Source organism: Panthera uncia (assembly GCF_023721935.1).
Source record: "Panthera uncia isolate 11264 chromosome C1 unlocalized genomic scaffold, Puncia_PCG_1.0 HiC_scaffold_3, whole genome shotgun sequence".
NCBI lineage: Eukaryota > Metazoa > Chordata > Mammalia > Carnivora > Felidae > Panthera > Panthera uncia.
In genome coordinates, this window is record NW_026057584.1 from 79974853 (window position 1) to 79987959 (window position 13107).

Here is a 13107-nt window from a genome sequence, read left to right on the forward strand (position 1 = left end):
AAACACGAATTCCAAAGGATCTATGTGCCCCCTGCCATGATAATTGAAGCTTTATTTATAATAGCTAAAATATGGAAACAACTTCAGTGCCCATTAATGCATAACTGAATAAAGAAGATATATATATATATATATATATATATATGTGTGTGTGTGTGTGTGTATATATATAGACACCCATAAAAAATGTTGCTATGTGTTACAACATGAAAGGAACTTGAGGGTATTACGCTAAGTGAAATAAGTCAGAGAAAGACAAATACTAGATGATTTCACTTATATGTGGAATCTGAAAAACAAATTAAAAAAAATAAAACAAATAAAAAAAAGCAAGCTCATAGATACAGAGAATAGATTGGTGGTTGCCAAAGGTGGAGGAGCAGGGAAGAAATGGGTGAAGGTGGTCTAAAGGTCAAGCTTCTAGTTACAAAAAAGAAAGTCATGGGATTGTACAGCATAGTGACTATAGTTAATAATACTGTACTGCATATTTGAAAGATACTAAGAGAGTAAATCTTAAAGGTTCTTATCAGAAGAAAAAACATTTAGAACTATGTAAGGTAGTAGATATTTACTAGAATTATGGTGGCCATTGCACAATGTATACAAATGTCAAATCATTATGTTTCACACATGAAACTAATAAAATGATATATGTCAACGTGCCTCAATTAAAAAATATAAATAGATAAATAAATAAGTAAATAAGTAAATAAATAAATAGAATAGAATAACCAGAGACCACAAACAAGCTGAAGATTTTTAAGACCACTTTCAATATCTATAATTTTACTAGGAAAAATAAAATAAATTCACTGCATAGATAAACATTTATACTATTCAAATATTTGTTTCTTGTTGCAGAAGAAACCATCAAGGAAAAACACTTTCTATTGGATCATCACTAACAGAACAAAATGAGATTTAAAAATTAAGAGTTAATGGGGTAGTATTTAGATACACACACACACACACACACACACACACACACACACTTTTATTTTTCCTGATTTAACAAAGAAAACGCTCTAGGGAAACTGTAGACCTGATTAAAAAGTCTGGTAATCTTTCCCTCTTTGATTTTCTGCAGCACTTACTGTCTACATGAATCATTTGGCATGAGTGAATTGTCTTGTATCTTTTCATGCGTGTATGTCTTGTCTGTACAACGAGAAAATGTGCTCTTGGAAGGAAGTTCCCTGTGATCCTAAGCCCTACGCCTTATACATAACCTGAATGCCTTAATCATTGATTGACATGTACATTTACAGGGAGGAGACTGATGAGATACACTTAAAACCTTTATTCATTGATTTACAAAATGTACAATATTTACAAAATTTAGGCATTAATCTCTATTGACATGAATGCTATGGGGAGTCTGAAAATAAATAAGTGGCACATAGGTTAATGTACACATCATGGCTGTTTGCACTTCAAGCCGTCACCAATGGTGGGATTTGAGGGAAAGTTTAATGTGGTATAAAAGTCAGATGGATGACCAGTCCTGGGCCTTCCACATGAATGGCCCTTCCTTGGCTTCTTGAGGCTGGGGAAGGTGAGCCAACCACTTTCTTTCAAGAGAATGAAACGTCAGCCATTCTGACAGGCACTCAAGGTGCATGCAGTCAAATCTGTGTAGAGTTTGCAGTGATCCCCCGGGTGGCAGATGAGTTCACATCACTGTGGACTTGGCCCCTGCACACCAGACAGGGAAGCTCTGGAGTGGTCGCTTTATGATTTAAGAACCAGCATTTGGATTCTGTCTCTCACTCAAATTGCATGCAGTACTTGGCAGGTATCAGTGGAGAGTGGCCATGCACAAAAAATGGTACTTGTAGATATGTACAACATCAAGTTTTCACTGTCTTAAAGCATTTTTAGCAATTATAGCAATTGACCTGTTACCTCTTTTAGCAAGAGGAATGAACTAGGAAGCTGTACCTCCACCCCTTAAAGAAAAAACACCATCTAGGGGACCCACACAAATGACATCCTGCAGAGGCAGGACTAGACAAACACCACATGATCAGAGAGTCAAATTCCCATGGTCAGGTCTGGAAGTTTTCCTAGGGGTGGTAATTCCATTGTCCCTGCACTCTTCAATCCCACCTCAACCTATATAACTTAAATAGGGAGGAAAAGGCTTCATGTTATTGAGCTTCTTAGAGCCTTAGTACCTTCATCTGTAAAGTGAAAATACTAGTAATATTCCTTTCAGGGTGCTTGCAGGTTTTACAGGACTTAATACATACATACATATATAAAGTGCTTAGCATAGTGCCTGCCACATAAGAGGTGCTTAGTAAATATCTTGCTTTCTCTCCCTCTACTTCTCTCACCCCAGTTATAAGCAAAGTATTGATAAGCCTACCAAACTCTGATTTAAGGCCATTTGATGCAGTTTAGATTATTTTGTATCAGAGTTACCGCTCTCAGTTCATATTTGGTAATCCCTGAGGGGGCCTCATTTTATGAGCCAAAGACATTTTCCAGTGCAGGGCAGATGGACCCTAACAATGCTCTCCTGTTTATCAGCAATGGCTCCACCAAATTTCATGAAAATATGCCCCATAACCCTGCAGAGAAACTCATACCAGTGATCGTCACCACCTGAACATTTCTGGGACAACACCACTGAGGAAACAATGAGTGAAACCCTAGAGGCCAACACATTTACTCTTGCTCAAACTTAAGTTAATATTTTTCAACACTGGTGCAAGTATTATAGATAACCTTCAACAAACATATATTACAGGCTCTACCACTGTTGAAAAATAAGTATTCTAACTCAGTCATTTTGTTTAGAATAAAGAATATTTTACAATATATTTTAGTTTCTAGTTACCCCATACAAAAATAAATATTGTATAAATGATTTACAAGGAAGAAGAAAAAGTTGTAACTCAGGCCAAAAAATACAGGAAGGATGGCAAAAATTTTACCATCTACTTCAAAAGCAATCACCTAAAAGAAAAACTCCCCCTGGGTCTCCTTACTAGTCTCATCATCACCCAACTGGCTTACCTCCTTCTCATTCTAGGATATTATGTCTTCCTTCCCTATCAGTCTTGAGATAATGTAGTGTAGAACCTTCTCCCTAAAGTCACTGAGGATTTGAAAGAGGAAGAACCCTGAGGGCTTTCTGGAAGTATGAAGTGCAGAAGGACAATCTGACTAAGCTACTGATTGGGCCCTCGCGGTGAACTCGGGTCAACCTGCACATGTCTCTTTCCTTTCATTCTGATATCCTTTCTCTCCTTAGATTATCTATGCCTGAATAGACCCCATGACTGGAGAAAACTCCATCCTGCTTTGGGACTCTTTGGATACCCTTTGGCCCAGGTAGAACCCAGGATCTCATGGAGCACAATGAGGTGCCAAATCAAGGTCAATCTCACCAATTTTAATGCAAGGCTATGCAAGGTACTTTATGGATAATAGTTCCATTAAGTTGGGAAAAATCTTTCTCCAGCTAGCCCTCCCCCTATACAACAAATTTATGATTGCCTTTTATTTCCCACAGAGAGCAGAGGGAATAGGATTCCCACCACTGGGAGAAAAATGTTGGGAAAATTAAATTGGACAACTGCATACTACTTTTTTAGGGACTCAGTCAGAATCTCCAAGGAAACAGTCTGTTCCTTTTGGAATCAAAGTTTGAAAATTCTAAAGCTATAAATAAAGTCATATCCAAACCAGTGGTCTTTACCTTTTTCCTGAAGCACACACATCTATGCATGTCCACATAACATATCATCTAACATCTCAAGCGTCCCAGGACCTCTTGTGGCTCATGCATGTATTCCAAATAAAGAGACTCGGACATCAATAAATGCAGAACTATTTCCTGGAGTGAAAAGAAAGGTTTGTGGTATACGACTCAGGATCTATTTTGGGGGCAGGCTGGCTTTGATGAGGTCTTGGACTTGAAATGACTACACTGACACAACGCTTGTTCCTCATGGTAAATGGCGATGCTTGGCTGTGAAGACATCTGTGAGTGTTGTGGTTTCCCATGTGTAACTATTGTCAAGCCAACGACTCATGCATGACTATGGACCATGGAGATCCCCATGGATTGCTACTATACATGGCGTCTTTGAGCTGCTATAATGTGAGTCCCAACCACACCCACAAGCAGGACACGATCACTGACATGCAGTGTGGGTGCCCATTTGTCTGATTTATGGGTGATGTTGTGGCAAATGTGGCATCAGTTTCATTTCGGGGGAGTGGCAAGTTACAGATATTTCCTTCACAACAGGAAGTGCAGACCTGAAAGAAAGGAAGAGAAACAGAAGGGTGATGAGAAGCTGGCAGATCTTGGAAGGAGGCAGGGAATTTGGAAGGAACTGTCTCCCTCACAGTAAGACTGAAATGAAAGTGACCCGTTCTACAAAAGAGGCACCGACCCTGTATTTAAGGAAGTGGGATGAGATTTCATCTGGAAGCAATGTGGCCAAAAAAAGAAAAAAAAAAAACCAAACCCTGGACTCAGCTTCCAGGAACATGGGTTCTGCTTCTGACATCCCATCACATGCTTATTACATGGTTTTATAACCTTCCTAGGTCTCAGCTTTTCCATCTGGGTAATGGGGATTCTAATACCCTCCTATCTCAAAGAAACCCTTTCTGACTACTTGGGGAAGCTGTTCAGAGGGTATACTTTCACTTGCCAAATTTTCACAGTGTACATGAAGTGGAAACAACCCAACTTAAACTGAACTATTTGCTTTCATTAGAACTGTCCACATAATTATCACCATTCTTGTGGGTGAGTTAAAGTTTGAAGGGTTTGCATTAATGCAATTACTCCTGCTTTATCCAACTTTATTCATGGACCATAAGAAAGAAAGAAATCTAAAGGATTGTTGACAGAAATTACTTGGGGCCATGGCTACACAAAGTACAGATTAGCAGCTTCCACATCACCTGGAGCCCATTAGAAATGCAGAATCTCCAACCTCACCCCAAATTTAGTGAATCAGAATCTGCATTTTAACAAGATCCTCGAGAGGCCCATATGCACCATAATATTTGAAAAACTGTCTGATGGCAAATATCCTATTCAGTCATTATCCTGCAGGGATTTGAGTCTTGTCACAGTTGACATGGGCTAGGGAGACATTATAATGTTGAGGAGAGAAACTGAAGGTCAGAAGTGAGTTTGAATTCTGTCAGACAGAATTACCAGCTGTGTGACCTTTGCACATGATGTTACTTCTCTGATCTTTAACTTGATCCATGGTAAAGCAGCACAATAAGGCCTGAGAGCCTAGCTTTCTGGGAGTGGGGTGAGAGGTAGGTAAAACCCTTGAACATAGCTTTTATATTTCAAACCAGGATTAAGTTGGTATACTATATTTTAAAATTTAATTCTTACTGTATTTCACAAGTTGCTTGAAAATTAGGTGTCTTCTTGAAGCCCCTACTAAACGTGCCGCTCCAGGGTACTGAGAGTAGAAGTTGCTTCTGACACCAGGAAGGCAGCCTGATGGGGAGAAGTGAGCCAACTCCAAATAAAGGCCAAGGCCTGCCTGATATACAAGATTATATGTGGAGCCAGCTCTGAACCATCAGCAGGAGAGTCGGGGGCATTCTCCACTCCAACCACAAGTCAGGCTGCATTTCTCTGGTTCTTTGTATTCTTTTTCAGGGCTGCACTTGAAGTTCACTTTATACTGAGTGCTTCCATATAGGCACCAGATAGAGTTTAAGAGGGAGCCAACCCACAAGGAGATGGTCTCTGATCACCTAATCAAATTATTCAGGAGCCAATGGATACCTTCCCCAAATCAGCATTCCAATAAAGACATGGGCCTCACTTCACAGATAACTATTGATGCTCAACTGCCGTGGCCATCCTCAGCTGAATGAATTGTTGCTACATCTGCAATGCTTTATCGTGAGGATGTAACTGATCCCTCATTCCTCTTCCTTCCAGTGGCTTTACCACTTTCTTCTGAGGAAAGGAAGGGATTACAACTTTCAATATCCTCTTGGTGTTGTGTTTACATAATTAAACCGGTTTTCCTATGCTCTGCTGTAAATTTTTATTCTTTTAGAGCAAACAGGAAAGGAGAATCTTCTCATAATGGTATAAAAGTACTCAAAAGCCAGGTTACACCAGGGAGTGGGAACTGGCTCATGAGCACGGGCGCGCATCTGTGGTGGAGGAAGACTAACTATGCTGTACCGGTCACTTGCTTTGTTGCCCAGACCTTGTGGCCTTCATGCTCAGAATCTCTGCAGCCAGTGGACAAGCACTCTTCCAGTGGAACGCAGCGTTTGGTGACAGAGATGCTGTTTCCTGTGACTTCCATTGTATGCTGAGTGTAGCAGTATCTGGTCTCTGTCAACAGAGAAAAAATATGTTTCAATTGAGATGGGAAATGTTAACCTGACCTGCCTGGAAGCGAAACAACAGAAGGGTCAACATTACAAGTCCTGAAGAGATTTAACAGCACATGAGATGTACACTGTGTTGAGTTTACGTCCAATCCCAAAGACGTCCTTGGAGAGATGCGCTTTGCCATGGTAGGAAGAGAGCCTTCTGAAGAATATTGGTCTCTTGGCCCGTCGTCATCCCCATAAAGCAAGATATAGTGGTATGACTCTTTGCCTTTCAACAAGTTTTGCCACTGTATTGATTTTTATTTTTAGGGAAGGAGAGGTCTGGAGGGACGATTAGGATATGAGAATCAGAAATTCTGGGGAAGATAAAGGGGTGAAAAAGTTCAAAGAACACAGGGTTTAAAAACAAAAAGTTAGGCAGGCAACAATGGTCTTCAAAGAGTTAAAAGACTATAGCAGAGGCACATGTGTGTGTGCGTGTGTGTGTGCGTGTTTTGGAAACAGCTATTCCCAAGTAAGGGCTGAATAATTAAAAACCAATTCATTTTATCTTCAGAAAATGACTTTATCCAAAAGAAAGAACTTCTTGACAATGAGCATAGCTAGATCTTGGAATTTATTACAGAAGAAAACTAACTCAATAATGAAGGTGTTCCAAAATGGAAGGGCATCATTTCTCCCTAGTATGATTTCAGTGTCTTCTAAAATGGCACATGAAGACCGACCATGATGTAAGTTTCTAGATATCCCTCCAGGTCTTAGGAATCCAAAAACTTAAGATTTCTTCCAAACTACCATGGAGAATTTTTCTCTTTCAAATTTAAAGACTAAAGAAAAATGGCTTTGTCAAAGTAATTCTTTAAGGCCTCTAGGCAGTGTTCAGCTTTCTAAGCCTGGGATTTAGGAGAATGTTCCTGCTCCACTTTCAGAATGAAAAAGAGAATGAATAATTCTTAAGAAATGTCACTGAGCTGTTTTTCATCCATATCTTGGATTCCACTTTGCATGTTTTATACATTTTGGATATTTAGTGGCTAATATGGAATTATGACCTTCTATGATATTATTTATTAGGCAATAAAAATTCCCCCCACCAGATTCTGTCACAATTTTGGCAGCTTTTAACCAAAGTACTAATGTCCAAAGAAGAAAGCTTGAGAATTTTAGGCCCTGAGAATGAGCTAATACAGACCACACTGACACATCTTGAGAGTCATAAAAATCCAGGGGTTTTAATAATCTTCCTAACACCCCCCCTCCCCACCTGACAGGAACCTGAGTGACCTCTGATTGAGTCTCACTATGGACAGAGATTTTCTTAATGGTTACACTACTGGTGGGCGTACTTGGGCTGAGTCTGGTCAATGCCCTCTCCAAAATGCTGTTCCCACACTGTACCCTGACCAGAATTTTATTGGTGGGAATCAGGTCAAGGCAGTCCTAGCTAGCTCAGGGTCCTGGAGAGCTCTTTGGGAGTTGAGTAAGTACAGCCACCCTATGAAGTCACAGGAAAAGTTGACAATTTTGCACCTGGAAATGATTCTCCCAAAGCCCTAAAATATTTTAGAATTGGAGTGATTGTTTTTCTGATGGGAAGCAGGTGTCAGCTCTCCTCTGATTTTTAAAAAAAGATTTTAAGCCTGTGACAGGTTTTAACAAATGGAGGCCAGTGGCCTGAGGGATTTACCACATTTCCCAAAGAAGACTGGTTTACTTCTTTGATATCAGACTTGGACACTTATGGCCATGACAGGTACCCCTTTCCCACTGCATCCCACCTTGAGATGCTCAAAAAAGCAATAAAGACAGGAATGTTCTTATCTCCTGTCTCATCTTCATACAGAACCAGGAGCAGATGCCAGAGGTTTAACCTCTCCAAATGTAAATTGGAGCAGATAAGATCATACATTTATGGAATAAGTAAATCATTATATGGTTTCAGCTTTGGAAATTGGGTTTATCCCCCAAGTATTAAATTCTCTTATCTTCAGTAAGCTTTGAGTAACAATTGGTGAACTTGATATAACTACTTTTTGTTCTTACTTTTATGCCCATAACAAACTCTCTTTTAATTTGTTAATTGCAAATTTATTCCACTGCACAGATAACAACTAATGAGGAAGATATGCCAAAGTCCAGTACTTAATAAGCTCATTCTTAAAATCCTGGGGGTGGGGGGGTGGGGGCGGAAGGAACAAAAATGATCAGTGATGAGGCTGGATAAAAAATTGTCTTGCACTCACTAAATCTGACCCTCAAAACAAAGATATTTTGAGAACATCCCATTATTTCCAGCAGCAGCAACCTTAGATCCGAAGTGTCAGTCTCTTAGAAGTATCCATCCCACTTCTTATCTTACAAAACCCCTGGGTGAGTTATGAAATGTTAATGTAAAACAAGGTTCTGTAGTTAAATAAGTTTTGAAAATATTCAAATAAAGTTGAACAGGTTTCTTTAGAGCACAACTTAGGAGAGCCTTGAATGTGTATTGTGATCTCCAAGGCAAGCAGGCAGCATTTCCCAAGCAGAACGAGGTGGACCACATGTGGCTTATCACTGGGCTGTAGAATTGATAAAAAAAGGAGTTTCAGCCACTGAGCATTGCTCTCCATGCATCCCGAATAATCCTTGGGTTAGTAATGAGGTTATATGAGACTCAAGCCTGCTGATAACTTCACACTAAAAGGATTTCAAAGGCTTTTATCTAAAAGATAAAAGATGGATTTGAATTTCTACCAGGTTAGTTTCGGCCTCTAAAATCTCATATTCTGCAACAGCATGGTATTCCCAGAGGTTGTGAAACAAAAGTATTTTTCTGGAAGACTCACAGGCATGCAATTGAAAGCAGAACTCATTAAGAGAGCTTAATCAACTATTGGAAAACACGAAATTTATAATTTTCATGAAATACACATACACACACAAATTCCTTAACCTAGTTCTGAAATCAAAACAACGTTCAAAGCTAAAATGTAAATTTCCATTTACCCACAAATATTCAGTTTCCAATAATAGAAACTGAGTTTCAACAACATATATATTAAATGATTTGACTTAAAAATGACCAATTCTCTGGTAAAAGGCTTTCCCGCCACTCAGTTATTCCTGTGGTTCTACTAGTTTTGGTCTCTTCGCAAACATATATAACGATTAAAGTGATGCCAGAGAACAATTCACCATGTGCAAGAAAATTAGTGGCAGGAAAATAACTGTAATCATAATATTACAAATTATGCTGAAAAACTGAAAGTCCAGTGGCATCTGGTGGCATACTTCCAGCCTGGTTCCTTACCGCGCCCTCAGTCCTTCACATCCAGCTATTTCCAGGTCCTCCTTTGCAATGACTTTGCCTAAGTGTCCCACTGGATCCCCTTCTCCCATGTCTGACCGCAAAGGATTTCATTGCAGCTCTTGGGCTCCACTATGTATAATGTCCTCCGCGTGATTCCCCTGGGCTTCAGAGTTTTGTCTTCTAGATTTTTTTCTGCATCTCTGGTCTCTTCTCTTCCAACCCTTTCTCTAACCTGAATGTTGATATTCTCCCATGATCTGTTCTTGAGCCTATTCTCTTCTCACTGAAGTGACCTCATCCAACCTCCAACGTTGTCTTCAGTCTGATTCTCTCTCCCAAACTAGAGAACCAATCTCTTGCTATCTCCTGGACATTGCAAGCAGCACCTCAGACCTCACATATCTCAAATAACTCATATTCCTCCCTTCCCATTTGTTTATCTTTCCAGTGTTTTTATCTCAGGAAGGGACATCCTGAGTCCTGAGATGTGGCACCTCCATCTCGGACTAGGAAATTCAGAATTAGCTCAGACTTCTCTTCCCAAGCCAGGTGTCTTTAAGTTCCCTGAAATGTGTTCATTACCCTAATCTTTCTGTTCCGTTTTCCATTTTCCCAGTGCAGGACCTCATCATTTCCTGTCTTCTTTGTCTCTGACCTCTCCTTTCTAATGCAGGTGTCAGACAGCCATCCGATGTATTGCTGAAACCAAGGTCAGATCACGCTACTCACTGTCTATGAGAGCCTGAGTGAACCCTAGCTGTCAAGCAGCCCTGGCCTCAATACTGCTAGGTTTATTTGGCCTACTGGAGTGGTCAGTAGGTGGTCTGTTACTCTCTCTCTTCTCCTGAAGCTGTGTGCCAGTAATATAGTAGGAGGGGCGCCTGGGGGGCTCATTCAGTTGAGCGTCAGACGTTGGCTCAGGTCATGATCTCACGTTCCATCTGTGAGTTTGATTCCAGCATTGGGCTCTCTGCTGTCAGCACAGAGCCCACTTCAGATCCTCTGTCTCCCTCTCTCCCTATCCCTCCCCTGCTCGCAAGCACTCAATCTCTCTCTCTCTCTCTCTTAAAAAAAAAAAAAAAAAAAAAAAAGAAGATATAGGAGTAGCTTTGCTTCCTTGCTAGAAGTATTGATTACATTTATAACTCAGAGCTTGGCATTTGAAACTCAGCACTTATTCTTATTCAACATTACACTTAATCTAGGCCCCAGACTATCTCCTCATTGCCTACTGGATACCTTGAGACACCATGTTATATCCTTTGACCATTCTTCACAACAAAAAAAATTTCCCCCTATCTTCTGCTCCTGGAAACCTTTTCTTCAAGGTTCAATATAAATGTGATGAATTTTGTGAACCCTTCCTTGATTTTCCTCCCAACCGGGTTCACAGGCCTTCTTAGCTTCCTCATTTGTTATATCTGGCTTTCCTTCTAGATCAGTGTTTCTCAACATTAGCACAACTGATGTATCTTTTTGTTTTTTACTGGTTGATTTTTTAAATTTATTTTGAGATAGTTACAGATTCACATGAGTTTGTAAGAAATAATACGGAAGGATCTCATGTACCCTTCACCCAGTTTTCCCCAAATGGCAACACATTGCAAAAGTATAGTATCACAATCAGGATATTGATATGGATGCAGTCAAGATACAGAACATTTCTACCTCCACAAGGACCACTCATGTCCACTTTTTATTCTCACATCCTTGTCCCTCCTCTTCCCACCCCTCCTTAATCCTTGGCAACCACTAATCTGTGCTCCATTTCTATAAATTTGTCATCTTAGGGATGTTATATAAATGGACTCATAAAGTACTCAAACTTTGGGGATTAGGCATTTTCACTCAGCCTTATTCACTTGAGAGTTATCAGGATTATTGTATCAACGGTTTGTTAATTTTTAATCCTGAGTAGTATTCCATGCTGTGGATGTACCAACGTTGGTTTAACCATTCACCCACTGAAAGGGTATCTAGGTTACGGATATTATTAAGGAAACTGTTATCAACACTTGTATAAATGCTTTAATGTGAACATAGGTTCTCATTTCTCTGGGGTAAATGCTCAGAAGTGGCATTACTAGGTTATACGGTAGGTCTCTGTTTAATTGTTTAAGAAACTGCCATAATGTTTTCGAGAGTGGCTGTACTATTTTATACTCCCACCCACAATACATATATGATCTAGTTTCTCCTAATTCTTACTGGCATTTGATAGTGTTGCTATTTTTTTTTTTATTTTAGACATTCTGATAGATATATAGTGTTATCTCATGTTTTTAATTTGGATTTTCTGAATGGCTAAATGATGTTGAACATGTGTTTATTTGCCATCTGTTTATTTTCCTTGGTGAAATATCTGTTCACGGTTTTTTTCCTTTTCTTGCTTATTTTGTTTCCTTTTTTACTGTTGTGTTTTCAGAATTCTTTATACATTTTAGATACTAGTCCTTTGTCAGATATTTGATTAGCAAATATTTTACGTCAGTTTGTTATTGGTATTTTCCTCCTATTAACAGAGTCTTATGTAGAGCAAGAGTTTTTAATTTTGATGAAATCCAACTTACCAAGTTTTCCTTTTATGGATCATGCTTTTTATATCAAGTCTAAGAACTTTTTGCCTAGCCTTAGATCTCGAAGAGTTCCTCCTGTGCTTTTTCCCCAAAGGTCATATAGTTTTATATTTGACATTTAAGTCTATGATTAATTTTGAGTTAACTTTTGAAAGAAGTGTAATACTTGGGTTGAGGTTCATTTTTTGCCCCTGGATGTCCAAATGCTCCTGCAAGCGTGTTTGTTGCAAAGGCTCTTTCCTCTAGTGAACTGAATTTTGCATCCTTGTCAAAAAGTTGGGCATAAAAATGAACAAATCAGGAGACTATAGATGCTGGAGAGGATGTGGAGAAATGGGAACCCTCTTGCACTGTTATTGGGAATGCAAATTGGTGCAGCCGCTCTGGAAAGCAGTGTGGAGGTTCCTCAGAAAATTAAAAATAGACCTACCCTATGACCCAGCAATAGCACTGCTAGGAATTTACCCAAGGGATACAGGAGTACTGATGCATAGGGGCACTTGTACCCCAATGTTTATAGCAGCACTCTCAACAATAGCCAAATTATGGAAAGAGCCTAAATGTCCATCAACTGATGAATGGATAAAGAAATTGTGGTTTATATACACAATGGAATACTACGTGGCAATGAGAAAGAATGAAATATGGCCCTTTGTAGCAACGTGGATGGAACTGGAGAGTGTGATGCTAAGTGAAATAAGCCATACAGAGAAAGACAGATACCATATGGTTTCACTCTTATGTGGATCCTGAGAAACTTAACAGAAAGCCATGGGGGAGGGGAAGGAAAAAAAAAAAAAAAAAGAGGTTAGAGTGGGAGAGAGCCAAAGCATAAGAGACTGTTAAAAACTGAGAACAAATTGAGGGTTGATGGGGGGTGGG

At 39.6% G+C, this 13107-nt stretch overlaps 1 protein-coding gene across 1 annotated transcript in view; it reads right to left on the reverse strand.

Annotated features, from left to right (window-relative positions):
* Nucleotides 1-433: 433 nt before the first annotated feature.
* LYPD6 (LY6/PLAUR domain containing 6) overlaps nucleotides 434-13107 on the reverse strand; it is a 124626-nt gene continuing 111952 nt past the window's right edge. The window contains exons 4-5 of the mRNA XM_049615663.1: nucleotides 6225-6355; nucleotides 434-4278 (exon numbers count right to left, since the gene is read on the reverse strand). Of these exons, the coding sequence (XP_049471620.1) occupies nucleotides 4111-4278; nucleotides 6225-6355 (299 nt within the window). The 3' untranslated portion in view covers nucleotides 434-4110. The remainder of the gene's footprint in view (nucleotides 4279-6224; nucleotides 6356-13107) is intronic.